General features: G+C 36.1%; 1 protein-coding gene and 2 pseudogenes across 1 annotated transcript; all 3 read right to left on the minus strand.

Annotated features, from left to right (window-relative positions):
- Positions 1 to 11156: 11156 nt before the first annotated feature.
- Positions 11157 to 12099, minus strand: LOC149170125 (uncharacterized). The gene is made up of 2 exons (XM_089427251.1): positions 11781 to 12099; positions 11157 to 11662 (listed from the first exon to the last, which is right to left on the minus strand). The coding sequence occupies exons 1-2, from the start codon at positions 11947 to 11949 to the stop codon at positions 11190 to 11192; spliced, it is 642 nt and encodes a 213-aa protein (XP_089283377.1). The 5' UTR covers positions 11950 to 12099; the 3' UTR covers positions 11157 to 11189.
- Positions 12100 to 19531: 7432 nt separating this feature from the next.
- On the minus strand, positions 19532 to 20694 carry LOC149170126 (uncharacterized; annotated as a pseudogene).
- On the minus strand, positions 20694 to 21608 carry LOC149170127 (UBP1-associated protein 2C pseudogene; annotated as a pseudogene).
- Between the last annotated feature and the right edge of the window lie 244 nt (positions 21609 to 21852).

A 21852-nucleotide genomic window follows, 5' to 3' on the forward strand; every position in this document is an offset into this window, starting at 1 on the left:
TGCCTCGGGCACGAAGAGTCGGGGAGGCAGAGGAAATTACAGGAATAGAGGAGGCACAGGAGGGAGACGGAGACAACGCGGAAGGGGAAGGGGAAGAGCAGGAGGTTACCGGGAAGAACATGCAACTACATCTGCTAGAAAATCCAGAAGATCTATAGGAAAAAAGATTCAGTTCGCGGAGAGAGCCTATTGTGAGAACACCAACAAGGACATTAGAAGGATAATACAGCAACTGGAAGAGGAAGCAACTCAGGGACAATCAGACTCTGAAATGGAAGACTGGGAATATCTCCTCCCGGATCCAGGAAACACGAGAGGCCGTATGACTCTATATAAGCAGGCTCTACACGTATACTGGGTAATGAAAAGACTGCTAGCTAAGGCAATGGAGCAAGTAGCTATGGAAATGGCAGAGCTTTCTCAAGGAATTCCAAATCTAAGGAAAGAACTGAAGAACATCCAGATTACTCTGTTAATGCAGGACAAAAAAATGGATAAAATACAACAACAGGTAAAGGATTGCTACCCAGACATCAAGAAAGAAGTGGAGCAGCAGACAGGCATGGCGGCGCAATAATGGAAGATATGTATATATGTTGGTTTCAAGAAATTGTTAGATAGTAGAGTGGCATCTTTAGTTCCTTTTTGAAGTTTAGAATGCAGACTCGAAACAATAGAAATCTTTATGATTGTTTAGTATATTTAGCCTGGACAAGAAGAATTAGAACTTTCTATTTTTGGATGGCTGTTAAAAATTTAAGGTGGCCAATAAACCCGGTTTCCCCTTGGGGCGGGTTGAGGCCACCACAAGCATGTAGTGGTTTTGATTCGCAGTAATAGAAAAACAAAGGTCCCTCTGCAGTTTACATAAAAAAAAACACTCACAACCCAACTGAAATTAGCAATAATGATATTTATACTTATTTCTTAAAGATGTTTTAACATAATAATCCATATCTAAAATTTAAAATAATTATAAAATATTTAAAATAAAAAATTATTTAGTTTAAAAACAAAAGAGAATAGTTACTCCATAGTTTTAAATGTTGAAATTGAATTGGATAAGTCTCGCAGTTAGTAATTATTGATTGCCAAAAAGAACTTTTTATAATAAATATATTATTATATTAGAAGTTGAAATTAATTTAAAATTTCCTATTCAAAATAAAATGAATTTTTAAAATAAATAGCTATAAATAAAATTATAATTTGAAATTTAAAACTTTTTCATGTAAATCATAATTCCATTTTCATCACCAAATTCATTAAAATTATAACCTTTTAATAAAATAAATAAAATTAATAATATGAAAAATCTAAATTATATTTAAATTTGAATATGTGAATTTAATAATTATTAAATATATATATTTTATAATTAAATAATTAAATTATAATTTTGAATAAATAATTATATATATTTAATAACTAAAAAAGTAAAGAAAGATAACTTTGCTTCACAAACCAAAAAAAATCACATATCAATTTAATATCCCCTAAAATCATCATTTTCAAATTAAAATTTTATGATTAATAATAAAATAAAAATAGTATTTAACTTTTTATCTATATTTATTATCTTTAAAGAGTTTATCAGATAACATACTCTTAAAACCAATATATATCCAACAACCGGCAAGCTAGATAAAGGAAAGGAGAGCCTACTCCTTGACCCTTATGATAACAGGCCAAAGGTATTAGCCAGTGGGATTTGAAACTATGTGGAGGAGATAACATTCCAATCAACCAACCACCTTTCGCTTCCATAAGGGAACAAAAATCAAATAATACTTTAAAAACAAATCTTAAATATGAGAAATGGGTTAGAACCCTTAAATTATGCATCCCGGATGCAAGGTTGGAATTTGGATTCTTTTCTACTAGTCTGCCAATTTTTTTTACAGTTTGGGTCTTTATTCTTCACATAAGGAACATGTTTAAAAATTTTCCCTTCAAAAATGATGCTTTGATAAATTAACCCCTTCTCCAATAAATATTTAATTAAAAAATTACCCGTAAGGAAAAAAACAAAATGACCATAACACATAAATGCCCGTATTAAATCATGAATTTTCTTTTGAAATTGTGTGAGACACTCACAATAAATATCCATAAGACTGAAATCAAATATTTTTGACCCGCACATACCATAACATTTGTATATATAACATATGATCTAAATATGTCCTTGTGAATATGGTCTTAGGGAGGTCATACTCCCTTAGTTGATTTATAGAATCATGTTATTCTTTTGAAACCTATCTCTGCAGACTTTTCATGTACTCAGGGGGAGCATGGACAACATGTGTATCTCAAAGGGGGAGAATATTTTGGTCCGCCCTTGGCCCTTGATGTCAAAGGGGGGGAGTATTTTGGTATTGCTTGATATCTCTAACAGTTTCTATAGCTTGCAGTAATCAACACCAATATGGTTTCCATCAAGTCCAAAGGGGGAGATTGTTGGCATTATGATATAGGTGTTGTCCTTGATGGCAACTCACTCACAGGTCAACTCAGATTTGATAAAAGGAAACTCACAGTGTAACAGGTCAATTCAGAGGTAACAGGGCATTGGTACAGAAGAACAGGAAGTTGGAACAAAGGTCTACTAATCAGAATCAAGAAGTTGAAGGAAAAGGATGTTTTCAGATAGTTTAAGTTGTATACGCAGGTTCAACTTGACAAAGCAGCGTATACACGCAGGTTCACAGAACAAAAGGAGCGTATACGTATGCACGCACTTTCACAAGAGGAAAAGCGCGTATGGGTTGGAAAATCAAGGAAATACAAGACTAAAGAATACCAAGGGTCAATACCATGGTATTAGCCCACAATATTGAGCGGAGTAACAGTTATTTGATCCCATCCAAGAATACCACAGGTTCTAAGTGTTGTTTTGGTCCGAGGTATTGAGAAAGGCTAAAACTATATGAGGAGAAGATCAAAGGGCCAAGTGTGCAAGTTAAAGGGTTTCTTACGAATACTTCTATATGAAGTATATTTTATGTTGCAGGGGCTATGATTATGATATGATCTGAAATATTTTGTGCACCTTGGATACAATGTTGGATCAGGATCATGATACCTGAATTGACTTATTATTATATGATCTGATATTGGTTGGGCTAGATCTGATTTCTTACACATGTTTTATTCTTTAAATGTTATGATATGGGTATGTCTTAAGTCTAGAATAGTTGTGAAGTAGTAAGTTATTTTTGTAGATCTATACGTTGGTTCACCTTGGTAAAGGTGCGTATACACGCAGGTTCGACTCTTCCAAGTAGCGTATGCAAAAGAAAAGCTTGTTGTTCAAAAATGACTGATCTATCTGATCAGTGTTGTTGTTTTATTGTTGTCTGTCAATGAAGTCTTCTTAGATCTGAAAGTAAAACTGAATGCATAAGAAGTTTGTGTTTGATTAATTGATTGATTAAGTGAGAAGGGTTATCTTTGTTGCTGATTGCATAAATCTCTGTAAATTGACAGTAGATGTTCAGAATATTATTGGTTGGTACAAATCTGATTCAGAAGTTTTTATGATTCAGTAGTTTTGAAGGTATACACAGGTTTTGTTAAAGGAAGTAGCGTATACATGCAGGTTGGGTTCAGTAAAGTAGCGTATGCATTCCGATGTATGATTTTGAGGTTACAGCTGGTTCTGAATGATGATGCAGGTTTTTGGGTTCAACATAGTATTTTGGTGATAGTGATCTGACTGTTCAGATTAACTGATTATTGGTTGATGCAATTTGAAAGTTATGATGGGTCCAGTGTGAAAATTTGATGAAACGAGGCCCTCATTTTATATTGTTGTGTGCTAGGAATACCCAGTCTGAAAATCAATGAAACGTGGTCCCTGGAGGAAGAGAGAAGGTCGTTGCCTTCTATAGGTCGACGCCCACATACTAGTAAACATATCGACTAATACAAAAGCTAGGGGGTTGTAGCTCCCTTCTAGTAGAAGCTAGAAAACGATAGAGGGTTGTAGCCTTCTGCAGGTGGATGCCTGCGTACTGATATGAGTCTACAACAGTACAAGATTGTAAACAAATTTTCTTTATATTAAAAGAAGACAGGGACGACAACAGCAAGTGGTTTTTCTCCCGCATTAGGTTTCCACCTTAAATATTGGTGTTCATGTGTGTTGCTTATGTGTGCTAGTTTATTATGTTATTACTGCAAATAGTTAATGTATATTAAGTTACTGATGCACTAATTAAAGATCAACACATGATAAATTGACTAAATCATAAGTTCCCTGGGTATACGTCGGTTTCTCTAATCACAGTAGTGTGCACGTGCAAGTTCACTTCACTAAAGTAGCGTATATAAATTTGTTTAAGAAATGAAAAATTATTAAATTGTAAATATTGATTCACCCTCCCTCTCAGTATTATTTTTAACACGCTCCTCATGGCCCACCGATTTACAGAAATTGTAGAATAGTTGTTGCAGCGTCTGTACAAATTTCTGCAGCAAATGACAATTATTTGTGACATGTTTTCCAGCCACTTGACAGATAGTGCACTGTAGCGCGGGCCCCATACTTGGTCCTGTTGGAGCTTCCTGCCTTAGGGGCATTGACCCCCGTCCTGTGATATAATTCGCGAAGACAGGGAAATGATCCTTTTCATGCCCCTAACTCTTATACTTGAGACACCACACCCCCTCGCGCATCTCTTGTTGGGTCGTTTTCTCTTTTTTCATGCTCTGCAATTCCCAGCAAAGCTTTTGCAATTCCACGTGAATCTGTTGAACCCCCAAAGAAGCATCCTGAATAGGTGTCCCGCTCAATCTCATTGCGATCTCTAGAGCTTCCGCCTGCGTTTCTATCTTTTGTTGTGATAAAGCAATCCTTAAGTGGGGCAAGAGCGAGGATACAAACCATTCGCGGTGCTGACTATCTGTAAGATTCATATTAGCTTCGTGGATCTGGCACTTCAATCTTTGATTTAATTCCCAAGGTCTCTCGCTGGGCCTCATCATGATTTCCTTGAATCCAACTACAGATTGCAATTCAGACTTAGGCTTATCGAATTATTTGTTTAGGGCGGTCTAAATTTCTGCTAATGGTGCCACTGGGTAATAAGTGCAGTACTTGATGTACCATGTCAGTGCGCGATCTTGTAGGGTAGTAACCAGTTATGCTTTCTTTATATTATCATTCGTAATTTGTTGTGTGGTCCACATAGCCTTCGCAACAAACCAAAAATGATTCGGATCCTCACTTCCTAAGCCCTTAAAAATTAACAACTTCATTGTATTAAACAAAGTCTTTCGGTAGAAATAACATGAGAGAATTTTTTGGCCAACGCGTTTCGAACCAACAACTGTGGTTCATCTTCAAGACTAGATGAAGAGGCAGACCATTGTATTCGACATGTTGAACGGTGGGAGTGGTGGTAGCGGAGTGGGTGAAGGTGTAAGTTGTGGAGGTGAAGGTGGAGGTGGCGTGGATGGATGATGTATTTGTGGAAAACCCTGTCTTATCAACTGGACAACGCTCTGCAGTGAGGCCTGTGTTTCTCCCTCGTTGTCCCTCACCAGAGGTTCGATCAACGGGCTATATTCAGGGCCTATTCTTCCTCTATCCCTGAAGAGATTTCCACTTCGCGTAGCTCCAAACATCAAGGCAATGGCATAAACCTTTTTCACACAACAACATCTTAATCCAAGTATTTAAAGATTTCAAATACGTACCTCGCAGTCCTTTGAAGAAGCGTCACTCCGCTTCGCTGTAATTGACTGAGGTGTCAACTGTGAACTCGGTCACAAATCCTCCTATGACACGATCTAGCCAATGGTCAACAACGCGCGCGATTTTATGTTCAGAAGCTTCTAACCTTCGCACTAACTCCGGGGTCTACACTATTGGACCGTCAAGCTTCCACCTTCCTTGGTCGTCTGCCAATTTAGCGATCCACTCTTATAGTTCGATTGGGAAGGTGTAGAAGAAAATCTCGTGTATTTTTGTGTATAAATGCCTAACCAACCACTGTTCTCTTGTTAGACATGGATTCATGTTCTCTTGCGTCGTGAATTCATGAATCTTCCTATCCAACCAATCCTCAATTTCCTTTTTGGTCGGATTCCAATGATGCGACATCACACATCTCTTTATGCAGATTCTGGTCCCAGCAACGGAACCATTTGTTGGCTTAGGGGGTCTTGACCCAGGTTCAGAGTTATTTGTGTCAAACAAATCCCTACACCACTGGCCCTTTCGGCATCAATCCGCTGAGCGCACACTGAAGTCTCACCTGAAGCAGTATGGGGGGATGTTGGAACCAAGTTTCCGCACCTATAGATTAGTGTGATGTCTTTTTATGACCTAGATCTGCCTTCATGCAGATCGATAAGCCTTGATGGCTTATCATTGTAACTCCTCTTAATCAGCCTCTAAACCTCCGCGAAGGTTTACGACTGTTTTTACGGACCCGGGATAGGTCAATTAGCTACTTATGCGTATTATAGATTACTCTTAACCCAGTATTTAGTCAAATCCGTTTAAGTGTTAGATAACTTTAACATACAGTAATATAATTTTCGCGTAAACACTTAACACTAATTGCGTTCAGATAACAATATAGATCAAGTAGAATTGCGCATCAATACATCATTATTTCATAAAACCCTTATTCATCACATCATAAAGCATTCATTCGCAACAGAAGTAAAGAGATAAACACATAAATTTATGGAATAATCTTCTTTATTGATATTTAGTTAAGCTTGCAGACTCAAGACTTCCCTACGCACTCAGCTGCAGACTTCTACTCTAGGCCTTTGTGCACTTAGCTGCAGAGCCTTTCTTCCTACTCTTCTATGCTAACTTTCTAGACTTCTCCCATAGACAAACTTCATTACTTTTCTTAGACATCCATAAGACACACCTATTCATACAATTCCATATTCCGCGGACCATGCGTAGATCTGCAAAAAGCTGACTTAACTTATATAAAGAAGGGTAAAACCCTTTTTGACTTTTTAACTATCTACGTGCTCTGCGACCACAATTTGCAGAGACTTACGTCTTTTTACATAAAACTTGCGCTTTTGCCCCAAAATTGACCCAGGGGACCCCATCCCAACATGCCAAGAGTTTATGGGTCATGTTAGGGTTAGTTCGAATGTCAACTTCTCGGGGTCATAACTTTTGCATATGATCTCCATTTGATATACATGATACCTCATTAGAAAGATCTATTCGAGAACAAGTTTTGACTCCAAAGCATGTTGCAAGCTCCAAATTAGTCTTTTTTTTTTTCTTCCAAAAAACATCGTTTAAAACCTGAAAACAGCTCTGGAAGTTCATGACCCAAAAATTTGCAAAAAAAAAAATCTGCCAAAATAAGAAAATGTGTTGGAAATTAGGAAAGTGAAGAAACGGGTCGCCACTAATATCCACCTGAATTAGAAAAAATTGCACCTTAAAACATTTGATCCCTCTAATTACTTGATAGACCCGAAATTAAAATGAATCTATTTCAATTTAATAAAAATGATAATTAATATTTAAAAACAAAAAGTATTTTTAAAAATCATATTCTAAATAAATTATTTTCTTTAAATAAAAACAATATTTTAGATAAATAATCTTTCCATGAATAAATTCATGAAAAGATCATATTTTAAATAAATAGTATTTCCATGAGTAAATTCAAGAATTTCAAATAGTAAATAGTGATAGATGGTTGATGAATTAACTAACCAGTAATTAATTAATTATAAAAAGATTCTCCTGATAATCATTAATGAAAATATGGCTACATCATATCAATGTACAACTGGAGCTCGATTCTTTGTTTCCCGGTACCATGTGAGACACTCTTTTAATATTTATGGAGGCAGGTAGGATTTAGTATTAAACACCCGAGGGTGTGTAGAACTTTCCGACGGTTCTTTGTTTCCCGGTACAATGTGAGAGGCCCTTTTAATATTTATGAAGGCAAGTAGGATTTAGTATTAAACAACCGAGGGTGTGTAGAACTTCGCGAAAATTTAGAACTCCAAAATAAAAATGGACCAAATAATGATAATCAGTAAATGTTTGATACCTGAATTTAGTATTAAACAGCCGAGGGTGTGTAGAACTTCTAAAAATGGACAAAATAATGATAATCATTAAATGTTTGATATATTTTAATTTTCTTGAGTCCTGTCTTCCTGTACTCCATAATGCCATTGTCTAGATACTTGAATTCCTATCTTGTAGGTCTTCTTGTATTCCATAATGCCATCGTCTAGATACTTGAATTCCTATCTGGTAGGAATTCAAGAGACTTGAATATTTCCTAATGCCATTGTCTTAGAGACTTGAATCTGGTAGGAATTTTAGAGACTTGAATTTTGTTGAAATTTTAGAGACTTGAATACTTTCTAATGTCATTGTTTAGAGACTTGAATTTTCAAGTTTGGAGACATGAATCTTAGAGAATGTTATTGTCATTGTCTCGAGACTTAATTTTGTAGGAATTCAAGAGATTTGAATCTTAGAAAATGTCATTGTCTAGAGACTTGAATCTTGATTTTAGAGAATATCATTGTCATTGTCTAGAGACCTAATTTTAGGGATTTGAATCTTAGAAAATGTCATTGTCTAGAGACTTAAATCTTGCAAGAATTTATTGAAGTCAAAAAGTGCCATGAATCTTGTAGGAATTTAGAGACTTGAATACTTTCTAATGCTATTGTCTAGAGATTTGAATCATATTGTCTAGAGATTTGAATAATGTAGGAATTCAAGAGACTTGAATCCTAAAAAAGCTCGGAAAATGCTATTGCCTAATGCCATTGTCTAGAGACTTGAATACTAGAGAATGCCATTGCCATTGTCTAGAGACTTAATTTTGTAGGAATTCAAGAGATTTGAATCCTAGAAAATATCATTGTCTAGAGACTTGAATCTTGTAGGAATTTATTGAAATCAAAAAGTTCCATGAATCTTGTAGGGATTTATTGAAATAAAAAAGTTCCACGGTGAACTCTTCACAATTGATTAAAATATATATAGTCAAAAAATCATTAAAATCAGAAGTAATGTAATTAGGAATTCATTAAAATCATAAAAAACAAATTCCATAATAAACTTTTCACAATTTCCGTAGTAAACTCTTCACAAAGTTTACTCGGTCATATATGACGGTACTCGGTCATATACTGTCATATGGGAGCTTTTCATCACATTGTCATACTTCAGGGATATTATAAGTCTTATCATTAGTTTTCTTCACGATATATGGATTTCCATACTATCTGCCACATGATGTATATTCACAACTTATATGAATATGATGCAGTTTTTTTTCCTTACTAAAAAAAACTCTTCACAAAGTTTATGTATTTAGGAATTCATTAAAATCATAAATCACAATCCATAATAAACTCTTCACAATTTCCATAGTAAACTCTTCACAATTGAATTCATTAAAATCACAAATCACAATTAAATTAAACTATTCATTAAAATCACAAATCACAATTGAATTAAAATATTCATTAAAATCACAAATCGCAATTGAATTAAAATATTCATTAAAATCACAAATTGCAATTGAATTAAAATATTCATTAAAATCACAAATCACAATTGAATTAAACTATATAATAGGAAATTTATTAAAATTCACAATTTCCCTAATAAACTCTTCCCAATTAAATTCATTAAAAACTAAAATCATAATTGAATTAAAATCACAAATCACAATTAAATTAAAATATTCATTAAAATCACAAATCACAATTACAATTGAATTAAACTATTAATTAAAATCACAAATAAATTAAACTATATAATCATAAATTCATTAAAATCATAGATTAATTCATTAAAATCACAAATAAATTAAACTATATAATCAGAAATTCATCAAAATCATAAATTAATTCATTAAAATCAAATTAAACTATTCATTAAATCACAATTGAATTAAACCATATAATAAAAAATTCATTAAAATCACAAATCACAAATCACAATTCACAATTGAATTAAACTATATAATCAAAAATTCATTAAAACCAAATTAAACTATTCATTAAAATCACAAAAGAATTAAACCATATAAGAAATTCATTAAAATCAAATTAAACTATTCATTAAAATCACAATTGACTTAAACTATATAATAAAAAATTCATTAAAATCATAAATTAATTCATTAAAATCACAAATCACAATTAAATTAAACAAATCAAAATTTATTAAAATCATAAATTAATTCATTAAAATCAAATTCAATTATACATTAAAATCACAATTGAATTAAACTATACAATAAAACATTCATTAAAATCATAAATAAAAAATTCCATATAATCATAAATTAATCCATTAAAATTATAAATCACAAATTCCATATAAATTATTCACATGAGTTCATTTAATTATACTTAATTATACATTAAAATCACAAATCACAATTGAATTAAACTATACAATAAAAAATTCATTAAAATCATAAATAAAAAATTCCATATAATCATATATTAATTCATTAAAATTATAAATCACAAATTCCATAAATTATTCACTATTGAGTTTATTAAAATTTAAAATCGCAAGTTACATGGTGAACCCTTCAAAATTGGATACATGTATCTTCACAATTGAATATATGCACTCAATAGAACTTGTGAATGGACTTACGAGTTGTGGTTTATCATGCGATGGTGCAGCTAATGGGATTCTCAGCCTCAAACAAAACGTAGAAGGGATAGGGATTCCTAATAGGAATTTCCAAGGGATAGGGGGCATCGATGGGACGGGGGGGATCGATGGGACGGGGGGGATAGGACGGATCGGTGGGATACGGGTCGTCGTTGTGTTCCTCGTCGGTATCCTCAGAGGCGTAGAAGCGATAGGGATTCCTAATAGGAATTTCCCAGGGATAGGGGGCATCGATGGGACGGGGGGGATAGGACGGATCGGTGGGATACGGGTCGTCGTTGTGTTCCTCGTCGGTATCCTCAGAGGCGTAGAAGCGATAGGGATTCCTAATAGGAATTTCCAAGGGATAGGGGGCATCGATGGGACGGGGGGGATAGGACGGATCGGTGGGATACGGGTCGTCGTTGTGTTCCTCGTCGGTATCCTCACCCTCAAGCACAACGTACCATAACTTATCAATGATAGGGGGGATCGATGTGGGGGGATCGATGTGAGGGGATCGATGTGAGGGGGGCCATCAATGATAGGGGGGATCGATGGGACGCGGGGGATCAATGGGACGCGGAGGATGGCAGTAGGGATCGGTGGGATACGGATCATCGTTGTGTTCCTCGTAGGTATCTTCTTTATCATGTAAAACAAATAATTTATCATATAAAACAAATAGAAGCAGAGGGAATCCGCAAAGAAATAGACGAATCCGCAAAGAGATAGCTGGGATAGAGATCATCGTTGTGTCCTCGTCGGTATCCTCTTCTTCTGTGGCAGGGGAGATCATCAGTGTGTCCTCGTCGGTATCCTCTTCTTCTGTGGCAGGGGAGATCATCGTTGTGTCCTCGTCGGTATCCTCTTCTTCTGTGGCAGGGCCGAGGCTCAGCAGCTTTGCTCTGTACCCCATTTCTCTCACTTTCAGTGCCACACTCACAGGAACTGATTTTCCCACCACAGTTACCATTCCCTTTTTGATGTCCACTTCTATCGAAGTAAAGTCTGAAACAGAGCAGTCGCAGCATTAGTAAACCACTACACGATAATAAACAAACATAAGGAATATGGACTGAAACTGTTTTGGGTGCAGATACAAAATTATGGTAATGAAGATTCATACCTCCAAACGCTGCAACAGCCTCCATGATCCTTGTCTTGCTTCCCACGCTATCCTCAAGAGCCCGATTCATGCCTCCAAACCCTCCAACAGCCTCCGTTCTCTGCATACCCAAATAAGGGTTTCTTCCCCTGTTCTCAGTATCGCATTTCGACTCCATCCCCCAATACATGGCTTGCAGTAGCGTAACAAATAGAAGCAGACGAGCAAACCTAAGGCCCACGCGTTTATGGTCGTGGTTGGAAATTTATCATGTAAAACAGACCATTTCAAAGTTCAGATCCGGCGAGACCCCAGGAAGGGTCAGCGAAGGAACAACGCTGTTTCAGCTGCCATGCCAACTGTCTACAATAATGTTTGAAGACAGATGGGACTGTTTGGGGGGCCCATCTGTTGTCTTGTGGGTCGTCCTGAGCATTTTATATTTTGAGTGGACATTACATCAATTTCGTTTTTGAACTTTTCTGATATGCTTTTTTTTATGCTTTTCTTTAATCCAATGGTAAATGGTAATCGACGATGTGGTAAAATGGTTATAAAATGATATTTTGAAGTTCACGAGATTAAAAATAGTTTATGAGACCATTAGTTCCTTGTTTTTCGCTCCTTGCAATTCAATGTTTTTCCGATTCAAATTGATGATGAGCTGACCCACGTCGACCCAACCTTCCAATAATCTCCTCGCTAAAAAGACAATGCCAAGAAACTGATGCTAACATGTTCTCATAACTTTCTGTGATGTCTTTGAATGCATCACATTCCAAAATGAAATGTTTTTCCAATTCCACACCTTTTCTTCTGCGTCACATTCCAAAATGAAATGTTTTTCCGATTCCACACTTTTTCTTCCCAAGCTTCTTTAGGTCTTTTCCATCGTCCTGTTTCACACTGAAGTTGATGTGAGTTGGTCCTTAATTGAGCAATAAGAACCTTTGCCCTCCACGAAATATTGGCTCCTCTTTTCCCCATACCTTTTTATGAAACTTTTCCGTAGTTTGTTTTCTATCACATTTTTTATTAAACTTTATATGATGTGGTAAAATGGTTTATTTTGTAGTTTATTTTATATTATATTTTATATATTATATTTTTCAAGAAAACTTTCTCTCACACATTTTATATTTTCATTTTAATGAGAATGACGTGTAAGTTAGTTTTAAATTATTAGAGATATTTGAGGTCTAAAATGGACCTTTTAAAAAATATTATAAAATGTTAGTGGTAATAATAAAATAAGATTAGATTGTCCACAGGGTTTTGGATAGATGGTGATCAGGGGCTCTGTTAAGGCATTTCTTGATGTGAAATTATCGATTCAATTCCCAGCCCCGTTCGGGGTGATATATTGGACATGATGAAGATGTAGTCCTATCAAGCTTACAAAAAAAAAGATTATATCATCAAATTTTAGAGGAAAAAAAAGAAAACCTACGTCGTATTTTTAACTTCGCTACAATTTTACTCAAATTTTGAATGGAATCACTCGTTGGGTGCATAATTTAATTCATCATCCAACGAGTACCCATGTTGCATACTTTTGATGGACCACGATGTCACACAAAAAATGAGAAATACATGAAAAAACATGATTGCAATCACATTTTTCATGTATTTTTCATTTTTTGTGTAGCAGGGTCCATAGAAAGCATCCAACATGGGTACTCCTTGGATGAAGAATTAAACTATGCATCCAACAAGTGCTCGTGCTCGAAATTTGAATGAAACCGTAGGGAGATAAGTTGAAAGTACAAGTTTAAAAAATAGTTTTTTATTTTATTTTTATTTTTTAATCTTTCTACTTTTTTACTCCAAAAATGGTGAATCATCCCCCATGGTTGACATCATCAAATTGAATCCTATTAGTTCTTATAAAGTTGATTTTGATTGTACGTTTTTGTTTTGAAGCTCAATTTTTACCTTAAAAATTCTCTAATGTGCAATTTCCAATGTCATAGCACCATAACCTCCATGGTCATTTCTATGATATTTGTTATATTATTCTATATTGTGATGCACTAGCATTCCACTTCCAAGTCAAAATCTATTTTGACTATAATCAGGGGTTTTCATTTATCAAGGGAGTTGGTTCTCTAATTGAGCGTAATTGTTTATTTAATTGTATTTTCCTATGTTCCCATGAGAAATGTACATGAGTAATGAGAATGAAGATATTGTAACTAGATCTCTCTTTTAGAATATAGATCTCATTAATATTTGTGAGAGTTATAGAGAAATGAGGGGAGTTAGAAAGATTTATGGATCTAGGAATCCTAGAATGGGGATTTAGGTGAGGATTTTGTGGATCTAAACCATAATATAGTTCATAATCTTTATATACAAATGTAAAGCTAAAATAGGATTATGTGTAGCGAGAGAGAAAAGAATCGAAAAGCTTGGAGAAGCCAAAATATGGTCGCAGTGCCAAAAGGGCCTATTGTAAATATGTTTTATTCTTTAATACAAAGAAGCACTCTGTCCAAGTGTCTTTGAGTGGATTTGTGTGTGAGAGGGAAGCGATAGTTTCTTTAATAACCATCCATTTTGTTATATTTCTAGAATACATATAATGTAACACATGCACAACATTTAGGTACATAATAATGGTTTTGGAGTCGTTTGTAGATAAGGAGAGAAGAGCACCTAAAATATAACACATATATATGAGAGTGATTGTAGGAGGTTCACATGAGAAGGTGTGACAGAGGTTAAGCAGAGTAAAGGAAGCTCAGGAGGATTGGCACAAAGAATGCAGGGGAGCAGAGATCGTAGAGGAGACTTAAAGGTTATGAGGAGTCGAGAAGGAAAAAAGGCGAGCAACGAGATATAAGTAGAGAGTTGAGAAGATGTTGGGGCATAGATCCATTACATATAAGCACCGTCAAGAGCACAACACTTAGTTTTCTTTTCGTGATGAAAGTCTGTCACTTGACAACGTCGGGATGTGTCATTTGACAACGTTGAGAGATAGAATGTGAAAAGTCGAGTCGAAGGCTTTATTTAAGAAGGAAAGAGCACGAGTTGTTGACCACGTAAGGTCAGAGTTATTATCCAGGAAGAACGAGAGGGGAGCACTTATAAAATAGGCGGGCATAGAGACGAGGCTCACACAGCAAAGTGGACCTACTCAGAAGCTTCATAAACCAGAGACTTGTGAACTCATCTTTGCATCACACCAGAATCTTGAAAGTGGGCCGGATATATTAAGGGGAGAATTTGGATGGGTCCCGCACGGAAGGTTTACCCCGATGACTTTTGCAATGCCCCTTCTTATTGCATCGAGTAATAAATATTGGGCTGAGGTGGCATTAACAGATCTCGAAATTAAGTGGGCCAGATCGAGGTTTTTATGATCCTTCTATTTATTGATTCGATCCATTATGAGCAGAAAATGTGGTGGTGGCTAAAGAATTAACAAATAGGCGCTAGGCTGATCTGTGAAAACTAGCCATTACGGAGGGAGTTGAGCCGATGTGTATAAACCGACAAAAACCAAGGAATGGAACTTGATCTTATGATGTGATTGCGTTGCATGAAGGGAAAAGGAATTTAAAAGTGTTGGGTGCTTAGATAAAGTATGGGGCCTATGCAAATTCTTATGCCAGTAGTAGAGGTATAATAACAAGCTTCAGGGTTATAGGTGAAGGTCTTGAAACTAGTGGTTTTCGAGGAATTCCTCCACCCCTTGGGATTCCTCCCACTAATTTAATAAAACCTCCCATTGTATATTTGGATATGAAAGGATTTTATACCTCGAGAGCCACTGTATGCACATAAAAGGGACTTATATCCAGTGGAACAAGACCATGAAAAAGGATTGAAGGAAGCGTCGAATGTGGGGAGAGTGGGCACTGTGGGAAAATTTACAAGCTCTATTTAGGCTTGCATCAAGTTGTGATGGCATTATCATCTATTCCTAGTGGGTTTGTTGTTTGTTAGGAGCACATATTGAATTAGTGTTTAAGGTGTGTTCATATTATATTAGAGATTGTGTTTCCATGTAACCCAAAATTTAGAGATACCTTCATAATAGTAGTCCATATACTGTGTTCAATAGAGAGACTTAAGGCTTTGGAAAATTAATAAAAAAACTAGTAGTTTCAAGTTCATTCATATTATCAAGACTCTTATAAAATAGGAGATTGCTTAATCAACAAAAAAAACTAAAAGATTTTCCTACAACTAGTTGTATAGATACAACTTAATTACAAATAAGAACATATTAAGATGCATCTTAACTTTGAAAAAGGAGGTATTTTGAGAACTTTTTCATTAAGTATGATCAAATGACATTCATCACCCATTAGGATGTCAAAATTTCATAAGCTATAAATTTTAAACCTTTGTATTGCCTTGAAAAAATAAATATTTGTTATACAATTTCTATGTACATGTAATGCCCTACTTAATCTTATCATGCACATTTTATTAGTGTTTAAATTACCTAAAAATATTGACTTATAATTATCAAGAAATATTGGTACATACCTACATTTGCGAAACTGTAAATTTATTTACTGATATAAATTTTATTATTGTTATTATTCAATTCCCAGCATGTTTTCTCAAATTTAATTTTGCATATGATATCGTCTCCTTGCATTTATTCCAATTTAAATATCCATATCCCAAGGTGTCTTTTCAAAATCTACTTGGGAGAAGATATGGTCTTCTCCAATTAATTTCCAAATTAAATATTCCCCAAAATGTCTTCTCAAAATCTACTTTGGAGAAGATATGGTCTTCTCCAATTAATTTCCAAATTAAATATCCATATCTTATCCCCAAAATGTCTTTTCAAATCTACTTGGGAGAATATATGGTAAGAAAAGTCAAGGATACTAAATGAAAGGATGAGGGGGTAGTCATGATATTAATGATAGGTGGTTGAGGTGGATGGAAGGAAGAGGCATAAAAGGGGAAGGATGATGAAAGGAAGGGGGAATCCTTGGTCTTGATTTTGTTTTGGAGGATGGATGTGGAGAAAGAGGAGGAAGATCAAACTTGGATATGGAGAGTGTTGGTTAAACTTGGACACACTAGATTTGGTTGGACTTGGGCTCGGAGGGCTAGTAGGGAACCTGTGGAGGTTCTCTAGGCTAGGAAATACTTCCTAGTTGGCTGGGAGGAAAATCCAATCGGGTAGTCAAGAGGAGCATCTCAACTAAGCTATTGAAACATGTATTCCTCTGTTTATTTATTACTTATGTAAATGGTTCCAATGAAATTCTTACTTATTTAATTTGTGGTAAATAAATTTTAATGGTATATTAACATCAAATAAATGTTTAGATATAAATATGTTATTTCCCATCTTATTGTGTTTAAAATTAGAGAAATTTAGTTTTTAGTTAGAGGACCCTAGGAGGGAGCCTCAAACGTGGTATCAGAGCCCAGATTCAAAATCTGGACCTTGAAGCCAAATCTCTCCTTGCTTCCGTAATTAGGGAAATTTTGCGAGAACCATGTTTGGTTCATGGATGTAACAATCTCGATGTACATTATTTATGATGATAGATACATGCAATCTTGCGAGAATTATGTTGTGTGTCTCATGTATGTGACAATATTGATGTACATGTACCTGAGTTATGAAGATACAATCTTGATGTACATGTATCTGAATTATGAAAACGGATACAATGAATTCACAAGTATTCTAATATTTGTTTTAGATGTATCCTGAGTTAGATGAAAGATAGAAAAACTCAGATGAATGATAGAAAGCCTAACAGTTAGGAAACCACTATTCTGCAGTGAATAAAGATCGCAAAATGATAATTTAATCTATATTGACTCTTGAGAAGTCACTCAAATTAAAGGCCAGCCCTTCCCAGAAAGTCGGTTTTACCATGTTGGTTTCACATAGATCTCTAAGAAAACAGAATTCATGAAAATTCAAGTTTATGACTATAATTCATGGGAATTTAGTTGGGTTTTACGATGTTGGTTTCACATAGATCTCGAAGAAAACAAAATTCATGAAAATCCAAGCTTATGACTATAATTCATGGAAATTTAGTCAGGTTTTACCATGCTAGTTTCACATAGATCTCTAAGAAAACAGAATTCATGAAAATGCATGCTTATGACTATAATTCATGGGAATTTAGTCTCAATTAATTTCATAGAAGGAAGGAAGAAATAGAAGGAAGAAAACATGAAGGAAGATAATGATCACATGGAAACAACACTGCCATTTCATGACAATGCAAGCTTATGACTATAATTCATGGGAATTTATTATCAAATAATTTAGTAAGAGGAAGGAAGAAAACATGAACTGAGATAATGATTACACGGAAACAACATTGTCAAGGAGAGACATTTTATCTGTACAAAAGTTCTCTTTACATTGAAATTGATATCTTGGAAATTACAAAAACGTATATACATGGCAAAGCACCGTGAATTCAAATCCATAATCTCTCTATTGCTACAGAGAAAAAAACACAAGATTGTAGTATTCCCAAATATGCCATGTGAACATGAGAATGGCAGGTAAACATGCCTCAAGCGATAATCAACTGTCATTGGCAGAAACATTAGGGAAAAATGCACAACTAAAGCCCTCTTGTTTCACACAATATCGACATAAACAACCAAAATTTCACATGGAGAACATGCTAACTGAATAATTCCCAGACCATACAATAACCAACCGTTATTGCTCCAAAGAAGTTTGTCTAAAATATTGCAAGAGAAACCAAGACAACTTCATTGCATGTAACATATTAGAAATCAAGCTACACTTTCATTTGCAGCCAATCCCTTTCTCAGACCACCCAGCACGACCTCCTACTAAATTGTCCGACTTAATCAAAATGAATTAATCCTCTTTTTCTACATTAATATATAAATTTTCTCCCAACCTGACACCGCAACTAAGGGTCAAAGTCGGCCCACAAACTCTACCAACAACCTCTGTAAACTCACCTCCTCAGGTACAACACTTCGACCAGCAAGGAGGATCCACTCAAATCTTCAAATGTGACACTCTTAGTCAATAATACAAGATAATCTTGACCTTTGTTTTCTAATATGAACTCGCCCAACCATAATAGAAGATTCAACCCCCTTCTTAGCAGATTTGACCCCTTTAATAAATGGTAGACTTAGCTCTCAAAATATGGCTTGGAAAACAGACCCCATCTCAATAAACTCGAACCACACTCGGCTTGGTAGCTCAGCTTGTAATCAATCACTTTTCCTTCACATTGACCCCTTGAGTCCAAGCAATGTCACATATCCAAGTGATTTTTTGGATTTTCATTAGTAAGTGCAGCCTCCAGCTCCACAACAACTGCTTTACAAGCTGCACATTTATCATCTATGGTGGAAATGGGGCATGAAATGCATATGAGAAGCATGAAAAACATCTACATTGACCTAGATCTAACCATCTTTTTTCCCTACAATCTGCATTTGCACCGCTTGAAGCCCTTGAACAAACTTAACAGATTCCAGCGATTTTTAAACTATTTGCTGCATGGACATGAATAGAATCCTATAACATTGTAATTCCTCATTAGATTGTAGAATGACTAGTATGCCAATAAAGGAAGACTACCAATTAAACAACAACAAAATAAAAATGACATTTTAAATCAATCTTCTGTTTGAAAGCTCGTATTTTGGACCTAGACTAAGAAAGATAGATTCAAACCTGGAAACTCGCTTGTTTAGTTCAAGTTCTAGAACATTAATTATAGTGGAGTATTAAAATCATGAACTTGGTACAATTACATAGCCAATAAATATGATTTACAATGTTATAGCACGAGGCCAATGTTAATTTTTGACCCTTTTACAGTCCAAAATGCAGTTTTTCAGATTTGGTTTACAATTACAATAGGCAGTCTTGGTAACACTGCACATACTCAACTGAATTGTGCACATCTTTTGACTGAAGATTGCATGAGGCCTCAGGTGGGAATGCATCAAATGATGCCTCCATCCAAACAATTTCCTTTTTCATTCAGAACGTGGTGACTGTTATACAATCCATCAAAACAATTAGAGCCCCGATATGAAATAATAGAAATAACTTACAAAGTTCCTTGTATAAGGGTAACAAAGTTATGTGTGAAAAATTAGAGGATACACTTGACATATGAAGCACGCACCAAGTGATATTCATGACATCCCAATTAAATGATCCTGTTGTCCAGAGTACAAATTGCCTGGATGCAGAGATTTAAGACCTTGCAATCATCCCATAGTGTATATTACAACTTAAAGTGAACGTTAAAAATAAGTATCAACTCTATCAATTTCGAGCAGGTTGGAAAATTCCCTTTTGTGCATCATAAAACCACTTACACAGGAAGGTCGGCTGAAATGCAGTAATCCCATGCCCTCCATAACCACCCATCCCCAAAGATGTAGGGACTTGGCCTGACCCACCATGCATACCTCCTTGAGAAGAGAGCCCCGGGTTCTTAGAAGATGGATTCATGGGATGATTCATGGAACCACTAGGAATCCCACTAGGGTTCGGGTGGTCTCCGAGACCAGATAAAGTAGAATTTCCTAACCCAACATGATTCAAACCCTGATGTGCGGCTAGTCCTGTTGGATTCGTACCCTAGCTAACCTCGACCGTCAGATTCACAAAAACATGCCCCATACCACCATACTGCATTCCAGGGTTCGAAGGTATTACATTTCTTGGTTGGTTCAAGCCATTGATATCAGATCCATTTGGTTCTCTGGGAACATTAATGCCACCAAGCTTCAGCTTCTGCCCTTCGTCGACCAACTTACAGAACATTTGATGCCCATCGATAGTCTTCATGGGCTCCTCCAACGCACGCTTGGTTGCATCCACCGACTTGAAAATAAAAAGTGCAAAACCCCTCGACCTGCCTGACTGCTTATCAAACCCTAGTGGCCCCTCTTCGATCTCTCCATTCGCGGGTTTGATTTATAGAAACATTTCTAGTTTGGGGGTTTGATGGGAGACCACCAATAACGGGGGAACTAGCTAGTTACAAAGAGTGGAAGAATGAGAAAAAAAATAAAAGGGGCTCAGCAGGCGATCTGCCGCCATGTCCATGGGAACATTCCCGACATAGATTTTCCGGGCAGAGACATCAGCTGCCGGTTGGGAAGGCTGCGAACCAGCAGAGGCCAACTGACTGATGGTCATGCGGCCATTGATCTTCTTGCTGGGCTCCTTTAGGGCATTAAGAGCACCGTCCATGTGCTTGAAAGTAACGAATTCATAACCCTTACTCTTACCGGTGTTCTTGTCCATAATAACGACGCCTTCCTCCAGCTCCCCGAACTGGGAAAGAGGGCCTTGAGAGACTCTGTATTTGTATCCCAGCCAAGGCCACGAACGAACAACTTTCTCTGCGCGAGATCCTATGTCGCCGCTTCCTGCAGAATATCCAATAGTTGCTCTTGGGTGAAGGGTTCCAACATTTTTCGAGCATCTTCCACGGCTATATCGACCACACCATCTTCAGAGAAATGGTAGCAAGCAAGCAAGCAACACGAACAACCTATTCGAATGCGTGTTGTTGGATGCATCTGAAACCCACGCCTTTCAATGGAATTTAGTGGGTGCCAGTGACGCGTGCCAATACACCACACCATCTTCACACAACTTGCGAAATGTGAGCAAGCCAACATTATGAACACCCTTCGAATCTGCAGGTCTTGAAAATTAGACACGGATATGACAAATGGAATCTTTATCATGTGGAACTAATGCCTTGGAAATACGCACCCTTACTTGTTTAATGAAGTATTTTCAATTTTTTTAATGTCATCCCATAAACTCTGGAAAGCCCTATTTATCACTTCTTACCAACCTCTAAAACCTCTCCCACGGTCTTTGGTAACATTGGCATTAATACACTTTTGGCGCGGAGTACAGTATTGGGTTTTTGTCTGCAGGGTTCTGTGATCAGGGGAACCTAGTTGTGTGCAATTTTTTGGTAAGCAATGAAGTTTGGAAGTGGAGAACGGATGAAGGTCTTGGAAGAGTTACTGCAGCAGGTGGGAGGCTTCGGTGTTATCGATGGAGGCCTCGCCACGCAGTTAGAGTCCCATGGTGCTGATCTCAATG

Source organism: Pinus tabuliformis, chromosome 4_2 (genome assembly GCF_031772625.1).
Source record: "Pinus tabuliformis cultivar Carrire ecotype Pingquan chromosome 4_2, CPIR1, whole genome shotgun sequence".
NCBI lineage: Eukaryota > Viridiplantae > Streptophyta > Pinopsida > Pinales > Pinaceae > Pinus > Pinus tabuliformis.

What these genes read in the sequence shown, in the direction of transcription:
- LOC149170125 (XM_089427251.1), bottom strand. Translation starts at nt 11,949, where the DNA reads ATGTATTGGGGGATGGAGTCGAAATGCGATACTGAGAACAGGGGAAGA. An exon ending in GGCTGTTGCAGCGTTTGGAG is followed by an intron (nt 11,663 to 11,780) that starts GTATGAATCTTC and finishes GCTCTGTTTCAG; the next exon opens with ACTTTACTTCGATAGAAGTG.